The 18730-nt window shown below is 43.2% G+C and overlaps 1 protein-coding gene and 1 long non-coding RNA gene across 3 annotated transcripts in view; one reads left to right on the top strand and one right to left on the bottom strand.

Annotated features, from left to right (window-relative positions):
• Positions 1 to 18730, bottom strand: part of LOC120545223 — a 110688-nt gene that overhangs the window by 46068 nt on the left and 45890 nt on the right. Inside the window, exon 4 of one of the 2 annotated variants that reach the window (XR_005636633.1) lies at positions 10826 to 10952. The exons of the other annotated variant lie outside the window; for it this stretch is intronic. This is a non-coding gene — a long non-coding RNA (uncharacterized LOC120545223). Of the gene's footprint in view, positions 1 to 10825; positions 10953 to 18730 lie in introns of those variants that run through there. 2 annotated transcript variants of the gene reach the window in all.
• gtf3c4 (general transcription factor IIIC, polypeptide 4) lies at positions 3140 to 14178 on the top strand. The gene is made up of 5 exons (XM_039779363.1): positions 3140 to 3459; positions 7408 to 9129; positions 10162 to 10292; positions 10724 to 10812; positions 13895 to 14178. The coding sequence occupies exons 1-5, from the start codon at positions 3145 to 3147 to the stop codon at positions 13957 to 13959; spliced, it is 2322 nt and encodes a 773-aa protein (XP_039635297.1). The 5' UTR covers positions 3140 to 3144; the 3' UTR covers positions 13960 to 14178.

The following is an 18730-nucleotide window of genomic DNA, read 5'->3' as shown; positions in this document are numbered from 1 at the left end:
GTACTTGGTAATGTGGTGCAGCAGCCCCCTCCTGGGAGGTGTCTGAGAGACTGAATGATTAAAACATGTACGATGAACCATGCATCAAAACGTCCCTGCGGGCTCCCCTCACAAGATACATGTAAGCAGCTCCAGTGACACTCGGAGCAAGCAAATAGCAGAGGATGTGGTCTACCGAGGGTTGAAAGGCTGAGGAGGAACCTGCGGGCAATAACAAGACAGCAGGAGGATATTAGAGAGCAGGGGATTGACCTGAGATGACCCCATCCATATCCATAAACCCACACTACATAACCTATACACCTTTAGACATGACTCCAGCGCAGCCTAAATAATTCCACTACAACGCAATAAGTAAACCTAAGGCTTAAGATCGAAACATGGCTGGGCTACTTTGGCCTGCGCAGGGGCCTGTTTCCATCTTTATGTGTGGTTGACAGGAGAGGATAAAGTTTTTGTGACAGCATTTGATGAATGTTTAATCCAACATTCATACATGCCGGCCTGGGATTGAGTCCCCAGTCAAAACCCACCAAAGACACACAGAAGGTGTGTGAAATATTCATTCACTACACACTTCATTAAGAATGAAACATACCATGGTCCCCGTTCTTTTATTCATTTCGATTATCGAAACAAAAGACGGAAAAATGAGGGATTAAAACATGGTGGGCGCGCTATTCTATATTTGTCTCGCAGATTTGTACCAATTTGTTTTGTGACAAATAACTCCTGCCTGTTGAAACCCCGCTGTCATCTTGCTGAGAGTCAGGCACGCTACTGCGAGAGGAGCTTTCATGTGAGGGGCTGTAACAAATCACTGTCTGCCTGGGAATCTCCAGCTCTGCAATCCGACTGCAGCAGTTTCACCTTTGACCGGTCCAGGAGCGCCCGGTGACTCATCGCACGAAGCCTGCTGATACATATCTGAGCCATCAACTGCGGGCGCGACAGTTTTCATATTTTTATTAATTAACGATGAAATATGAGAATTAATGATCGCTCTCTCGGTGACGAGCGGCTGCACCATCGGATAGATGAAATGACTGATGCCGTGCCTGTCAAGGATTGGGCTCATTCTTCTTTTCTCTCCGACTGGTGAATAAAGTCATTGTTGAGTGCCAGTGCTGTCTCAACATAAACCTAATCTCGTTGAGTGAATGTGTCACACGGATGGCAAAATGTCCCTATGGAACACATTAAAGTTTCATCTAATCTAATCTAATTAAAACAAGGATGTGCAAGTCCTGACACACTGCCCAAGGCTGAATGGGCTGTTTTGCTCCCAGACATTATGGCTTTGCCAGAGTCAAAACACACATCGCTATTCTGTATAAAACACACATGGAAACATGTTTCATCATTTCATTAGAAATGTAATACATCTGTTTTTTTAAAAGATAAATATGCCAACAAGGTATGTCACTGTTGTTAAGTAGTGTGATTACAAAGGTATATGTGATGTATGTTTCAGCAGTATATTGTTACAGGGAATATGGTGCTGTCCTTCCATAAACAAAGAAATCTATGGAGACAAATTTGCCAATGCAAATTTTGCAGGATGAAAGGTTTGGTGGCATATCATAGCTGTGATTTTAACAAATACCAACCAACAAATACCTACATAACATATTCCCTTCAGTATAATTCAGTTAAACCTAATTGTCGTAGCACGCCAATGCAAATTATTCATTGGCCTTTTGGGGTGTTTTTTTTTTGTTGTAACTACAAAGACACTCATTAAAAAAATAAAATATATACATTGCTAATACTGTGTGCACAGAGCGGACGGGTAATTACAACACTCATTAACATATGTGAGCACGGTTATTGGTTGTGATTACTTTAAATGCATGCTGACAGTCTGTCGGGGGGTAACAGCAGAGTGATTGGCACTCAAGAGAAGTGGAGAGTTCAAAGGGCAACATTTTAGAGATCAGAGATGGTATTTTCCACATTTGATCCAGTGCTAGTTTTTCTTATGGCTACAGAGGGTTAACGTACAAAACTGAAAATAACCATATGGATGGATGACTGTCAGATAATGACTGTAATATCATCACTAATGATCACATCATCCCTTTTCAAGTGATGGGAATTCATTTTTGATTTACAATCAGGTGTGTAAAACCACAATATGGAATAAAAGGAGTGGTTATCAAACTTTTTGGCTTATGACCCCTGAAGATGAATGAATGTCCCATCGTCGCAGGTTATGGCCTGAGTGCACACCTGAGTTATGAGCAGCTCAATATTTTATAAGAAAAGCATAAATTACAAAAAGTCGGAGACAAAATTTTTTTTTTTATGTCCGTATGTATCCCTTTAATCATTATGTGACCCCACAAGTTTATCTTGGGCTGGGTTGGAAACCACTGGAATATATCGGCTAAACTCTATATAATATATAATATATATAAAATATAAACATTAGACAAGAGATGAATAAATCTTAACTTATAGTCTTCGCAGAGATTCTGTGGATTTCTGTGACTGAAAGCTTCATGTAGCTATAACTTTAATGAAATGTATTGATCTGGCATGAATTGATTGAAATGTCTGAAAAAAATCTAATATCACGATATTGTTGACCAAATACCTCAATATCAATACTGCGGCAATATTGTAGGGTTGACAATTGGTGCTTACAAAATAATATTTACACAATGAGATTTTTGATAAATAATCAACATTGATGTGTATAAAATAACTAAGTGGGTAAAGGCAAATAATAGAAAAGCTAGAATAGTCTGGTAAATTAAAAAAATTACATCACTCAACTGTAATCCAGCCATAAAACCAGGGACAGATAACACTTGTGTCATATCACGATATTACAAAATTATCCAAAAACTAAGACGATATCCAGTCTCATATCACAATGTCGATATAATATCGATATATTGCCCAGCCCTACCAGTAACTCATATTTGCTTTACAGGAGTCCACCTAACTTAAATCCCTTTTAGTCCCCTTACCAGCAGAAAACTGTACATCTAGTGTTAAAAAGGCCTGACCATAGGGGCCTGAAGTAACCTTTGTTGCTGTTGACTTGATACTCAGTGCACAATTTAACTCTGCGGAGGAAGTCCCTCCTTCCTCTTCTCCCGCGCTCGCCGACGTCACTTCCACCGCAGAAAAAACATGGCGGCTGCCAGTCCCTCAGATTCGGCGCTTTCGCTGCCCAGAAATGTAGTCATCAAGACCGAGCCAGAATCTGAGGATGATCTACTCATCAGCCCGGCGGACGTGCCGGTTAAGCGGGACCCCGTCGTCCCGCTCCTGTCTCCGGTCAGCGGGCTGCAGCCGCTCGCCTGGTCGCAGGATCACCGCCTGGCTGTGTGCACCAGCAGCTCCATGTCGCTGCTGGAGCTGGTGTGCGATGTCCACAGCAACAAGCAGGACCTGACGCTGCACCGGACCTCAATCCCGGTCCCGACCGAAGCGTTAAAACTGCGGGTAACTATCTACCAATGTTCACCTGTTTACGCCGTAATAAAGGGAAAAGGCATGGACCCATGTAGCACTGTCACGTAAGCAGAGGACGTGCGGCTGTTGATAGAACTTTGGCTAGTAAACATTGAGACTGTTGGCTCAGCCTGTGTAAGTGGTCGACCACTTAACTTACTGACTAATACAGACCGTGTAGCTACATCTCAGGAAACAACAGCCGATATAGCACTCCCTCCCTCTGCAGCTGTCAGAGACTAAATCACTTAAAGGGGAGTTCCACAATTCATCCATATTTTCATGAACTGGCCTCAGGCTTTCTCCTTAAAACCCACAGCTGTTTGAGTTTTTTTTTTTTTTTTAGATGTACATTTAATGCCTCCAGCTTAAACCATATTAAGTTAATTAGGTCTTAAGTATCCTACTGGGATGTGAAATCTATGATTGCTGTGAGTGGCACTGGTTTTGATGATATGTAAACTGTCACGTTGACACCAAATGAAAAACTGCAAGTTTATCACTGTAGCATCTTAAACACGTATGAGGCATAATCAGTCAGTGAAAAAGTCTGGGTTTGTCTGTATGTGAAATGAGAACCATCCAGACATGTATTAAGACCTCTACTAACTATACTCTGTTTCAAACAGTAATTTGTGGCAGCTATATTTGTGGCAGGATAATTGGATGGTTGAACATTTATCAATGTTCAGTTATCTAATTCTCCTATTTGCACTGGAGGCTTCAAGTTTCCACATGGCTTGTGTAAGTTGCATACTGGACCACGATTGGCTTCCAAACTAGACGTGATGTCACAAAGTCATGATTGTGGATGCACGTTAGGCTCGTTCGAGATGAGCCAGATCTGCGCAGACTCGATCACCGGCGATCGGCGCGATGCGTGCTGGTTAGATTTGTGTCCGACTTGATCCCGACTTGCTCTGACGTCATACACACGTGGACAACGGTAACCTCACGAGATCAAGGCGGCCGCAGTTCTGAGACGCAGGCAGCGCAGTTGCTTTCCACCGACTGCAAGACCCAGGCGGACCCAGGGCATGCTGGGAAACGCCGGCCTCTCAGCTGATCCAACAGCTGATTGGTTCAGAATCGACTCAACATGATGAGGTTTTATATAAACTTTTTATATTTTAACTGCTATTTGTCTGATTTAAAAGCTTATTCTGTATAAACCACATGTTGTGTGACTGATAGTTACATTTAGTAGTCTGAGAGACTAAAGCCGTTCAGATTACGGATCATCCACAGTCTGTTGTTAATTAAAATCAGCAACAGATCGCATGTAGAGCATTTTGAGAGCTACTCTGTCATAATAAAAACAACTGGAGACTGTGTACAAGCAGATTTACGGGTCTGATGACACTTTATTAAATCGGACTCGGACCACAGTGTTCTTGTGACTTCCTGTTCAGCCTGAAGGCTGCTGGAATCGGCTGCAAACTGTCCGACTTGACAGCGGATTTTTGTCACCGCCCCCGGCTGCTCTCGTCCACTTTACAGGCGAGGCGCAGTTCATCTCGAACGAGCCTACGTTAAATTCCGAAACGATCCCCCAAACTGCAAATGAATGTGAAAACGGCATTTTTGAGTCAAATTCTGCACATTCATCCTTCTACACAGTAAACATCAAAGTGAAGTAACATTAAGCAAAACATGGTTCTAGTGGAGGCTGGGGATTTAAATCTTGAGCTAATATGGAAAAGTGAAGCTCAGGATCATAAGTACTGAGTAACCAGTCTCAAGACACAAACCCTTTTTACATTTTTAAGTGGTTGGCACTTCCTTACGTAAAAAGATTTGCACCAAATTCCCAGTGGTGAGAAACTGAAAAAACTGAACTGGAAGAAATACTGTCTTATCTACAAAAGTAAAGCTGTATCAGCTGTAATGTCCTTAATTTGATTGACAGTATAACAAAGTTTTTGGATGACATTGATTGCAACAAAAGTGCCAAGACATTTTAAGTAGTACCACTGTTAATAAGTAACACAAGTGTTTAAAGAATATCTAATTACAAAATGGCATCTGTGAGCCTATTGGAGTAGTGTTATTTGTCTACTTGTTAAGCAACCTGTGTAAACATGCCTCAGAAAGCCAGCCAAGCTACTATTCACTTGTGTGCTATTAATTTGGCAGCAGTGGAGGGTTCTGTTGTTTTAGTATTTACTAAACTGAAAAAAAAGATAATTAAAGCAATGGAATACAAATGTTGATAAAAAGAGAAACTGAAAAACAATGTCTCTGTGCAGCTGCTCTGGTGTGTGTGAACATGATTGTTTATAGGTTCGTCTCCACTCCAAAAATCCACTTGGCAGATTAAATACTGGATGGAGCGGAATTTTATAAGCCACTAGGCCCAGTGGCAGACGGGCAAAGTTGCTTTCCTGCAGTCATTTATATATATGATTAACTGCTTGTAAATAGGAGGGCTACTGAGCAGAGGGCGGTCGACGGTGGCACGCCAAGAGGCCACATTCTGTCTGATGATAACTGCTGCATCACCCATCCATATGTGTGCTGTGTTTCCATGGCAGGGGGCCTGAAACCTGAAGAATTGCATCTATCGCATTTTATTAAAGGCACCGTTCACCGCAAAATCAAAAGGTCATATTTTCCCTCTTACATGTAGTGTTATTTATCAGTCTAGATTGTTGTGGTGCGAGTTGCCCAGTGTTGGAGATATCGGCCGTAGAGATGTCTGCCTTCTCCGATGTGATGGGACTAGATGGCACTCGGCTTGAGGTGCTCAAAGCTGGGTGATAAGGTTGGCGGGTGTAGTTTGGTAGAAGAAAAAAGTTCCAACGTGGAAATGCTCCCAACCAGGTCTGTGGATTATCTTGAGTAACCAAGTCATGATTTCATATGTTAAAGTGGCTATATGTAACTTTCAGTTTGTCGATTCTATTACTGAGTTAGAGTTACCGGGAGGTCACATAGACGCGATGAATGTTTTGGTCAGACAGAAAATCATTCATTTACAATAAGAGAATACGTTACAGATGCATCGTTGCATTTCAGGTGTTTCATACGCTAACTTAGCTTACCTTGGAAGTCTCGTCATCTGTCTTACGAACCCAAAGCATTAAGAGTTTGTTTTAGCAACCAACGCAATAATAAATTAGATTAATATAGCACATTTCATGAAACCCAAGGACGCTTTACACAAGTAACGTTACAGGGAGACAAGGGAAAAGAAAATAGTAGGCCAACACAAACACTGACTCAAAGGAATAAAACGTCCACGCTAAATGGAAAGGGGACGTAATTTTGTCTACTGACGTACAGCCACATCGCGCATTGTGAAGTTATATTATGAATAAAATAGACTTCTTACATACCCGAGGGCCAATTCGGGGTCGGTTTTGAATCATTTACAATCCTATAATTATCTCCATCTGTTGAAAGCCCGACTGAGATTGATTTGGGTTTCACCCGTCATCTTTCACTTTCCCTTTTTAGCTTTTAGTTGTTCAACATTTAATTTCCTTCTTATCTGTGATGGTCCTGCCCCAGTATCAGCCATAACTAAAAGCCATAACTTCTAAAATAAAATTAAAATACAGCTAGGCCTATATAAGGCCTAAGAAATCTCCTGCTACCCTTTACCCGACTGGATACAATAACACAGGCTTTTCCTGCGTTATACCGACATTTGTGACCAGTCAGAGTGTGTGCTCTGTATGGCCGTGTACCTGCCGTACCATTTTGTGACTATGTGGAAAAAATCTGACCCGGGCAGAGGCAGTAGTAAAAACCACATCAAATTAGCGTTCTTTTCACTGTTGGTCTTGTTTGCTGTTGGAGGTCCTTTATGATCATCGGATAGAAAATTAAAAAGTTACGTATAGTCACTTTAAGTGGGTATGTATGCTGAAATGACCTGACCTTTCTGACCTGTTCTTAAATATTGCTTTCATCTGTGTTTTTGTCTTTTTAAAGGTGGGCCCGACAGCAGAGCTAGCTCAAGCGAGGGAGAAGTTCTCGACGCATCCGGACCCCACAATAAGGCAAGTTTTTCTTGCCGACAAAGATATGAACCCATCGATAGGACTGCACAAAGGAATACAATATGCCAGTTGGTCTCCGTTAGGTTGTGACTCGAGCGGGCGCTGTCTGCTCGCTTGCCTAACGCTTGACCACAGACTCACCATTCATAACAGCCTCAAGCGTCTCGAGTGGAACATGCTAGTCGATCTCACCAAAAAGTACAGCGAGAGGCTAAAGGAGCGAGGCTACTCCAAGAAAGACAGCAAGCCTCCGGAGGCAAACCTGCAGGACTTCGACGAGCTGCAGCGGCGCTTCCGAATGCAGACTCCTCTGAGGATGGAGTGGTCGAGCGTTTACACCACCAAACAGGTTCAGCCGGACAACACGTGCAAAGACATGGAGATGGTGCTCCTCGCCGTCTTAATGGAGAACGGCGACCTTGTTTTGTGGAAGTTTGTGTTGCCCTTTTTAAGTGCGTCAGATGTCGCGTTTTATGACATCGTGGAGTCTGGTGTGACCCGCCCCAGTGACTTGGCGTGGTGGGAGTATGAAAGCGCCGATCGGCGGATGAGCGGCCTGATCGTCGGCAGCGAGGTGGGACCCGTCAAGATCATGCCGGTCAGCCTGTCGGGAGTGAAGGGCTACTTCACCCTCCGACACCCCGTCATCCTCTGGAAGGAGTGCGACGAGATCGCCGTCGAAAACCTCAAATGTGTCCCGATGATCCACCCGATCCAGAAATCCAGCTGCAGTCTCATCGTGGCCTCCCGAGGCTGCTACGTCTTTTGGTGTTTGCTCATGATTTCGCCGGCCGGACTTAATGTACACAACTCTCACGTGGCCGGGCTGCACTCGCTCCCCGTGGTCTCGCTGGCGATCAGTCAACACGGCGTCGCAGTGTACACGTGTTCTGTAGACGGGTGGATAAAAAAGCTGACGCCGACATTCACAGAGAACACTTTGATTTTCAATCAGGAGGACATGTTGCGACCTGAAAACCTAACGGGGAGGAGGATACACGGGATCGCGGTGAGCCGCAACGGCGCGTACATTGCGCTCGCGAGCACGCAAGGTATGGTCGGCGGCCATCATCCAGTCAACAGGACCTACCAGGTTCACTTTGTGACCTTGAAAACGTCGGAAACGGCAGCGGCGCTGCTGCTCAAGTCCCCCGCGCAGAACTTGTACAAAACGGCGGACCTGCTCGACCTCGTCAGGTGGCAAATTTTGAAAAACAAGTGCATCCCTGCGTCGCTGCTGGAAGAACTCGATCAAAAGATCCAGGAGGTAGACTCGCCCTACTTGTGGCGTTTGAAGCTCTTTCTGGTGCGAATACTCCACCAGTCACTACAGACGCCTCCCACGGACCACCGCTGGAAACCCACGCACACGGAGAACAAGGTGTTCGTGAGAGACGAGGAGGACGGAAAGGACGGAGAAGATGGCGCGAAAGAGGAAGGCGAGCCGGGCGGAGTAAAGAAGGAGAATCGGGAGGAGCAGATGGAGGAGGTGCAGGCTTGGATCAATGCTGTAGAGACCCACATAATGAGAGAAAACATGAAGAAGGTGCTGGGGGTGGTGTACCTCAACACCTGGATTGCCCAGAACACCAGCATACCCTCCTGTGGCCTGGTGGAGTACCTCGCCAGAGACTCTAACGACAGAGCTTCAGAGGTAAAACTCAGCGATTCGCCTCAGCTTCTTACCACCAATGTTGTGATCTTTGCTTTCAATTTTTTTGGTTTTTGCCCTGATCAGAGTGACTTTGTGTCGGGTATATGGTGACGATGCCAAAGTACACTTAAAGCACATTAAAGTGGGTACGTGGCCAAAAGTCCGTGGAACACTAGAATATTCCAACTGTATGTGGTTGTCGAACATTATATGCTGCCCTAGCATTAACATTTCCCTTAAAGGTCCCATGAAATGGTCTCATTAGTTCCTTTCAATCAAATGTGTAACCCAGTGGGCTGTAAGTTACGTAGAGAAGGGCAGTTTGATTCGATTGGCTGAGCAGAAAGTCGGGGTTGTTGAAAACTTTCTGACTTTTTCCATTTTTAGTAACTTTTTAGTAACACCCAGTAGTGCAGCGTGACATCACCATGGTTATCCCAGGAAGTTCAAGTGCCCATATCATGGGATCTTAAATTAGAACTAAGGGGTCTAGCCCAAAATATAAAAAAGAAACTTGAGTGTCCACATACTTTTTGCCATATAGCGTAGGCTTCAGCATTTACCAGCATCTCATAATTGCCACTGTGGCTGCTGTTCAGATAAAGTTACGTAGTTCGTTGCTTTTTGTTTTTTGTTTTTAACAAAATGCCAAAGTAACAAACTGCTGAAGTCTTTGAAATTGTTCTTGCATTTATAAAAACGCTGAACAAGTGTTTTTCTCTTTAGGAAGCTGTTGAATTTTTCTTTTTAAAATGATTTCCGCCATTTCTGTCTCTAATGAATGCCTGTTTATGACGTATAGTGTACACCATCAGGTGACGATCCTGTGCATTTGGGGAAAATCCACCAACCCTTTTTGATAAGACTTTGAACAGCGACAGCTGCTGATCGGCTCTGACATTAGTGCTTTAGTTACAGCCTTTATGAGATTGGCACCAAACTCCCATTCATGCTGTCTTCTCTGCAAACATGACACAAGTTAGATTGCCTTCCCTTACACCGTCTGGCTTTGTGTGTGTCCTCCTTTCTCAGGTCCTGATTGGTCACATCAAGAAAAAGATGAACAAGCAGTCGTTCTCGGAGCGCTGCAGCCTGTGTCAGGCGGTGCTGCCCTTCTCAGACCACCGACAAGCAATCTGTGAAAACGGCCACATGTGGCTCAGGTATAAGAGATCCTTCTCCTCCACAAGTTCAAATCAAATCCACGAAAGATGTTTTTTTTTTTTTTTTTTTTTTATTAGCTTTAGCAGCAACGTGCCTGAGGGGACATGGATTGAATCTCAATGCCAAACGTCTTCTTTGACGGTTTGTTTATCTTCACAGAGCAGTAATCAAGCCTCCCACCTTTTGATATTTACCCATGCACCACTCTCATCGTCTCATAAATATCGGCTGTCAGACATTTCGCCTGCCTTCTCGCTAGCGAGAACGTGGTGCCTCTGGTGGGCACTGAGAGGGAAATGTGTGCCCGTCAGTTGTACCTCAGTGCTGTTCCTGCTCTACTTTTGTGGGTGGGTGTGTGTGTGTGTGTGTATCTCTGTCCCTGCCAGCCAGCCAGCCAGCCCTCTAATGCCTTTCTCTCGCTCACCTCCAGGTGTGTGTTGTCATACCAGGCCTGCCAGACGCTGACGTTCAAACGTTGCCTCCTGCTGGATTCCATTGCCAGACTGCCAGAGCCTGAGGGTAAGCGCCACTTTCCATCTCTCTCCTCCTCCATTTCACAGTCCCACTCTCCATCAGCCATCTCCTCCTGTCACCTTCAACGTCGGCCTTTATCCCGCTCCGCCGCTCAGATCCTCGCTTGACATTTTTGGATTTTGAGTCTGTCAATGAATGGTTGTAGAAATGAACTGCTGTTTTTATGATGAAGGCTGCCTTCGACAGTTGAAACATTGGTCAGAAAGCTCAGTCCTTTTTGGTTGAGGCTTTTTCCCCCCATGTTATACAAATGTCGTATTGTCCCAAATGTCGCAAAGTTCAAGTTTTGTTGCACTCTTAAAGAAAGTTGAAAAGTAAAATGCAAACAATTTTGAGAAGTTTCATTATTATACTTGACAAAAGCAAACGTGTACTTGAAACAAGTACGCAGCCCTAATTCAGTTGCCATGCCATTTGGGCAGATGCACAAAGGAAAGATTCTCATGGATTTCAAATCTGTCTCATTATACTAACTTTTCAGAAGGAGAAAGCCGATTTCTTTGCCACGTATACACGTAACCGGGTTTCTAATTGGCTTTTCTGCATGTGCATGACAAAGGCTTCAGACGGGGGAAGTATCTGGCAGGATGACAGGAAAGATCAATACACTACACATAGTGATACATCCTTGTGTTCTAAATGATTCCATCCATAGTGCACTACAGTAACAAGGTTACTGAAGTGCATGTAAACGCACTGTCCAATCATCTGTGTAAGGCCATATAACTGTGTTTGATCTTTCAATTGGCCAATACTCAAATGTTATGTTGAATTTGGATTTGAGCATGGATTCCCTTAATTTACTTACTTTAACAGACATATTCCACATGTTTTCTGACATCTTAACTCTGCATTTGTCCTGCAGCACATCATTCCATGACACATAATGAATTTACACCATATGAGTGCAACATTGGGTGCAATCAGATCCATCTTGATGGCAATAACATGCAGTATTCATACATCAATCAAGTATTATGATTCATACTGAAAGGCTTAGAACTAGAGATGCACCGATTGACCGGCCCGTGACCGGAATTGGCCGATTTTCACGTCATCGGCCATGACCGGCGACCTGCCGGTGAGTCTGACGTGTCGATTTTATACCGGTCAAATTCACTCGGGCGCCGCATGATTAACATCAGCACCACACGTGCACATGCAGGGTTTCCGCTATATGCATGTAGCAGCGGCGCACTGCTGCTCAGTCGGCTGTTTATGAAATGTCATAAAGTCGTAATTATACACAATTATTCATAGTCTGCTCTACTGATCTCAGGCGAACAGTCAGCCTCTCTCTCTCTCTCTCTCTCTCTCTCTCTCTCCCCCCTCTGAGGCTGAAAAACTGGAACATGAAAACCGCACTCACGCGGGTCCCGTGAAATATGACCGAGCAGTTTATTGGAAAATAGCATTGGGCACACTGACTTTGATGAATTTACTGTTTATCAGACCCCAGATGAGACAAGAAGCTAACGTTAGCAAACGGCGTGGTCCCTCTGCCGCCCCACTGGCCGCTCTAGGAGACGCTGTGTTTTAAAAAAATAAATAAAAATAACAGACGCTGTATTCCTCCGACATGCTGTATTAACGTTACTGTTTAAAATGCTTTCCAGGTTAGTGGGGATGCATGTGTTTTGAGAAATATCTTTATACTGCATTAAGGCTATATTTATTTTATTTTTATTTGTTATTTATATATTATTGTATTGCCATTACCTGTTTTCATACATACAGAAGTTCAGTTTGCTAAATATATAAAAGAAAATTGAGTTGGATATTGGATGTGAAAAGAAGAAAATGGTTCTTGCATAACATTGCACTTTAAATGTGTGTTAATTTCCCACACCAGGAGTAATGTATAGTATAGCGATCGATTATCTGTTCAAAAAATGTTCTATGTAAAATCTTCTATTAACGAAAAGATAGAAAATAAATATTTGTGTGTGCTGTAAAGTGGTTGGAAACAATCGGCTAAAATCGGTATCGGCTGGTCAAACTCAATGAACAATCGGAATCGGCCTAGAAAGTTGTAATTGGTGCATCTCTACTTAGAACCATAGATCATTGCTTTGTTTGGCGCTTTAAAAAAATGCCTAAGGCCGGTTACACACTGGCTGCGTGGCGTGTCCGTTTTTATTTCGGCTCCCATGGTAACAGGTTAGAGCTTACACACTGCCTGCGTAACACGCACGTCTCAGGCGAGGCTAAAGCCGCACCATGAAATAAAACCTGCTAGAAATAAAACCGACGCCTATTTTTCACACGACACGCAAGAAGCGTTTATTTTGCCTGGAAGCGTTTCCAGGCAAAATAGAATAGGAAAATATTTTTATATGTCGTTTAGACACACATACATATTATTGAATGACATGTTGATGTTTGAAAGTCTCTAGGTTTTGATATAAATTTTGATATTAAGATATAAATGTAATAAAAACAAATCGATTTTCTAATATTGCACCTGTCAATACAGAACGAAATATTCTGAAGCCTATTTTGCCGTCAATACTGCCAACGTTGTCCTTGCTGTAATCAAATCAGTATATTGTTTAACATGGTATTTCATTTTATCATTTCATATCATCAGACACGTTTCTGGTGTGTAAAATCCATGCAGCCCCCACGCAGCTGACACGCAACAGAAACGCCACGCTCACGCCACGCAGCCAGTGTGTAACTGGCCTAACAAACAAAGAGGTCCAGTGCCTACAATGTACTTCCTGCAGTTAGTTTGAGGATTGGCTTCATCTGGCTGCTACGTGCATCCCAGGTGTGGATCAGTCCTCTGGTCATTCCAGCCTATCTGAGCTACAGACTGACAGCTCTGAGCAGTTCTGGCATTTGTCAGAATCAACATCAACCCAGCTCCTCCAAACCTCTTTCAGACATGGAACATGGAACATTGCTGGCTTCATCTGTCAGTAAAAATAATAGCTTTTTGGGCTCTGAAACATAGATGGCAGTTACATAAATGTTCTGTTATGGCTATATTCAAACATGTCTTTAGAAAAATTTCATATTTAGAAACCTTCGGTACCAGGTTTTTTTTTTTTTCTCCCCGCAGATCCAGAGTGGATAAGGAAGATACTGCAGGCACCCTGCACGCTCTGCGACTCGCCCATGATCTAGAGGTGATCGGTGGGAGGAACCTCAGGGCTTTCCCTGCGTCCTTCAGAGCTTCCCACTCTGACGCAGGGTCCACTTTTGTCAGACATCACTGCTACGATTTTTTTTTATTTCATGTACTTTGTTCATGTATTTTATTACTTTATATTGGTATCTTAAAAGTTCAAATAAAAAGGTTTTGATTATACGTTCTAACTCTTATTGAGTGGAAACTACAGAGAAGCTGCTTTTGCCATGTCTTTAATCAATTTAAATGTACTGAGGTAAAACCTTTTGGACTCAAAACTTTACAGATATCTTTATTTTCTCAATCTAAAATAAATTCTGAGGATGCAAAGAAATAAGTTTAAAATGTGGTTATATGTGGAGGTTTCTATTATTCAGTAGGACTGTAGAGCACCATAAATAAGCTCCCTCGTTTTCCTTATGTTGACTATATATTTTTCCCAGCCTTTGGTGTAGTTTTTATTGCAAGTCAATAAGTGGAACTTACTCTGCTAGTCCTATTTTAGTGAGTTTTTTTTTTTTTTTTTTTTTTTCTTCTTTTTTGAGTGCAACAAATAATACACTGAATAATACATACTCTGGAAAAAATTCAACATACCTACTTTAATTGGCACTGTAAAACAATTTCCAATCTCTGGGAGGAGGAGGGGTGGTGGTGCTCAGTCATTCTCTCAGATGAGGACTTCCGCTAATGTAAACGCAGAAGAGAAGGAGCGGCGAGGCACATGAGATGAGCAAGCGGTAGGAAGAAAGCGAAAAAGTGTGCTTAAAAACCCGGCGCGCTCCTTCCCGCGGGAGCAGCTTGTAATGAGATTCAGCAGTAATGAGGGACAGAACATGGCGCCAGATGTGATTCTAATTCTAATCAAGGAGGAGAGGGTGGTGGTGGTGGTGGGGGGGTAGAGAGCATATTGTTAAATACAATTAACCCTTTTCTCATATTTGGAAGGAACAAGGGCTGAAGGGAGGGGATACAGGCTCAGCGGCGTGTTCTCAGGCCTCGGCTTCTTGTTTCGGAGACATAAAGGTCGGTGGCCCGCTGATCAAAGTGGAGCTGGACCTGAGAGACCGCGCCAGCAGCAGAGCCTCCTCTCATCCCCTTGCATCAGCAGGCCCCGGCAGAGGCGGGGCGGGGTCTGCCCTCCCTCTGGTGTCACCGGAGATGATAGCCTGCCCCGGGGCGAGGAAAGAGCAGGGAGCTCAGCTCCAAACACACAGCACTTCATGAAAGGGGAAACTTCCACATTTCTCTACCCAGTGGTGGCATTTATTGGCCCAAGACTCAGTGAAGTCCTTTCGGGGAAGAAAGGGATGTCTCCCGCTTTGCTAGAAAGTGAATCATTTATCACATTATCCTGTGCAGAGCGATAGTGGAAAGATTATTAAAGAGTACAGTTGGAAAAAAAGCATCCATGAATGAACAGGCAGGGGTGAAAACAATAAGAAGATTTACTACTTGTTTAAACATAATGGTAATTTACTGAAACTACTCACTGTTTTTTGTTAGTTGATCTGATCTCTGTTAATTCATATTTTTTAGTGCAAAGATTTCATCCGAGCAGTGCAAAAAAGTAGCACCTACGAACGAAAACGCTAGTAAGCATTTCTTGAGTTAAGTTTTTAATCACGTCAAATGATAAAACGATCATCTTCCTTGCGATAGCCTTCGTGATTTCCTGGCTTTTTACTTTTAGCTGCACACTAAAGTAAAAGGATTTTTTTTCCAATTGTAAAAACTGACATGTCGAGCGACACGTCTCTATGACTGCTCCCTTCCCCACCCTAAACCAAAACAAGTTATCACAACCTTTGCCAAAATAATGAAAGTTTATGTTCTCCCCGTGGCGGCAATATTTGATTAAGAGACATTTGCAATTTAGTTACGGAAAAATAGAGTGGTGTGTCTTTTTGCAGATGAAGATATGAAAGCAGGTGGTTTCCAAAGGGCGCGAGTGATTTGGTTCAGTGATTCTCTCTGAAGTGGCGGCCATCGTAGCTTTCATAAGAACGTAAGAACATTTTCTCACAGCTTTGCAAACAAAGGAATAGAAGTTCAAAGGAAAACATGAATCCTCCTGATTGGGCCAAAAACAGCAATCTCGCTGAGTTCAGCACTTCGTTAAAACTGCTGAAAGTTTAGTAACAAGTTTTACTCCAAAAAGCGCAAGTTAATGGGAACCTAAAGTAACTAAAAGCCGCGTAATGAGCTGTTCACCCGCCCTGTCTGTGGGAGGTTTGCCGTGTTTGGTGCCTTCATGGCTGCCGGGTTTGTGTTGTTTTTTCAGCCGGGGGGAATTTGGTGCTCCGCGTTACAGTTTGTCAAGTGGAAGTGGCTTCTCGGGTTGTAATGTTCCTGTCACTGATAGGTGGAGACCAGCACTGTTACAGAGGTTAGCTGTGTTTGGTTGATCCTCCTCCTGCTTTAATATAATAATCCGTCAAAGTGCAGCTCCTCTAGTAATTACCTGCTTCCCCTCCCTTTCTCTCCCACTGTCTTTGCTCTCAGCACTTCAAACGGGGGATTTTTCTCTTTGCATACAATATTTATACCCTTTATGTCAGTGGCTGGCTGGCATAAAACATTCATGGCACCTTTTCACACCGTAATTTCATGTGATATTCCTTTTGTTTTGTTTAGATTAGATTTTTTTTGAACACGAGTAGTCTCTCAAGAGCATCAATTCATCACTGCTTCCGAAGATTCCAGTTTTGCATTGTGAAACGTGGCAGCTGCTTCACCGACTCTGACATGTGAGCGCGTCACCTGGTGGGATCGCGGCGGTGTTTTATAGGCCTGCTGCTTTTAGGAGTCTCCTGTTGATTTGTCTCACATCTGAGAAAAGATGGGGAGTAGTTTAAGACGATGAAACGCCAGGAGACAATACGGATTTGTCAAACATGAGATGCCATTCCTTCTACATCGGGGTAGCTTTCAAAACAGAAATTCCTGGCCAGTTTATCAATCCGACAGTTTCTCAATTAATAAGAATAATTAAAAAAATATGCCACATTCTTAACTTTGATACATTCTGGTTGTTTCTTAGGCTTTTCTCTGAAATAAATCTCCATCATACCAGTATGTTAGGTCTACTATTGAATCTAAAAATGTACAGGTGAGGTGACATCTGTCTCTAGATTAGGCTTGATAACAGGTGTGCAGCGATCTGTCAGGAAAACTCTTCGAAGAAGTGAAGCTCACGGGCAAGATTATCCTTACGTTTTGAATGACCTTTTCCCTCAACGGATTCGAGCTCTTTTGGAGTGTGCTGATATTGGATATAGGCTTGATATTGAGAATTATGCAATTTCTAACAACAGAAGTAAACTTGCATGTTGGCGTATGGTACCAGAAATGAACAGTGAAATTGCAGGGTTAGGAAACATGAACTAAAATCTATATCATGATCAACTGCAACAATTAGTTTGATAAATGTAATGGTAGGTTCATAAGATAATGAATTAGATGTAGAGCTGCAAAGATGAATCGATTAGTTGTCAACTATTAAATTGATCCTCAACTATTTTGACAATCGACTAATTGGTTTGACTTCTTTGATTGCAGCTTCTCAAAAGGTGAATATTTTCTAGTTTCTTCACTCCTCTGTGACAGGAAACTGAATAACTTTGAGTTGTGGACAAAACAAGACATTTGAGGACGCTAGCTTGGGCTTTGGGAAACACTCATCGACATTTTTCATCATTTTCTGACAACCAATCGATTAATGCGGAAATGAGCTACAGATTAATCCACAATTAAAAGAATTGTTAGCTGCAGCCCTACTTTAATGCCCAGCCCTTACTGACAGAGCCTAATGAGCTCAGAATTGTGACTTTGCCTTTTCTTAATAATAATTGTGTGTCTGTGCACAGTAGCATCCAGGCAGGAAGCACATAGGCCTGGCCGTCTGTAAAGTTAGAGGCCCACAAACACACCACAGTAAACACTTGGGCCCAGAGACTAACCAGAGTTGCATCATTGCACTTCTGCAGATGCTGACTCCCTCCACCTCCACCCCCCTCTGAGGCTTCCGTTTCTTAAGTCTTCTACACTAAGCCCCATCTCTCCCCAAACTTGTCAGTGCTAATGAAGTCAGTATGCAAGGTTGTCTTCTGCTCTCTCTGAAGCGATGGGCTAACATGGTTGTCTAACTGGTTGACTCCCCCGCTCCGCTCTGCCGTCCCTGGGGAGCGGAGGGAGGGAGGGAGGGCGTTGACCCGAGACCAGCAGAGGGGTTCTGTAAGGAGGATGGGGGGGGGTTGTATTGTCCATCATTAGAGTCACTATTTGTTCCCGGCTTTGAGAGCACTGAAGTGGAACTAATACTGAACAGCAGAATGGACATGGAGAGGGAGGGCCACTTTTTACTGCTACATTAATTAAGCTCATTCTTAACATGCTCCCTGTCTCCTCTTGTTCTGCTGTAATTAGGTGGAGGGGCTGCATCGTGTGTGCGGCTGTTATAACCTTCTCTGGCGTTTAGCACCACATCCCTCACTGGTGAGAAATGAGTACATAGGTTACTGTGCTTTTAGTACAACTCTGGTACTTCCATTTTTGGAGACTTTTGTACTTTTTACTCACTACATTTGAGAAGGAAGTTAACTGTTTATAGGGCTGGAACTAATAATGATTCACATGATTCATCAATTATTTCTGTAAGTGTAAAAGTTAAAAAAAAAAAAAAAATGTACAAAATGAAAATAGTGAACATACAAGTTCCCAGACCCCAAAGTGAGGTCCTCAAATTGCTTCTGATTTTCCGACCAA

This window comes from Perca fluviatilis, chromosome 17 (genome assembly GCF_010015445.1).
Source record: "Perca fluviatilis chromosome 17, GENO_Pfluv_1.0, whole genome shotgun sequence".
NCBI lineage: Eukaryota > Metazoa > Chordata > Actinopteri > Perciformes > Percidae > Perca > Perca fluviatilis.
This window is presented reverse-complemented; position numbering and strand designations above follow the sequence as displayed.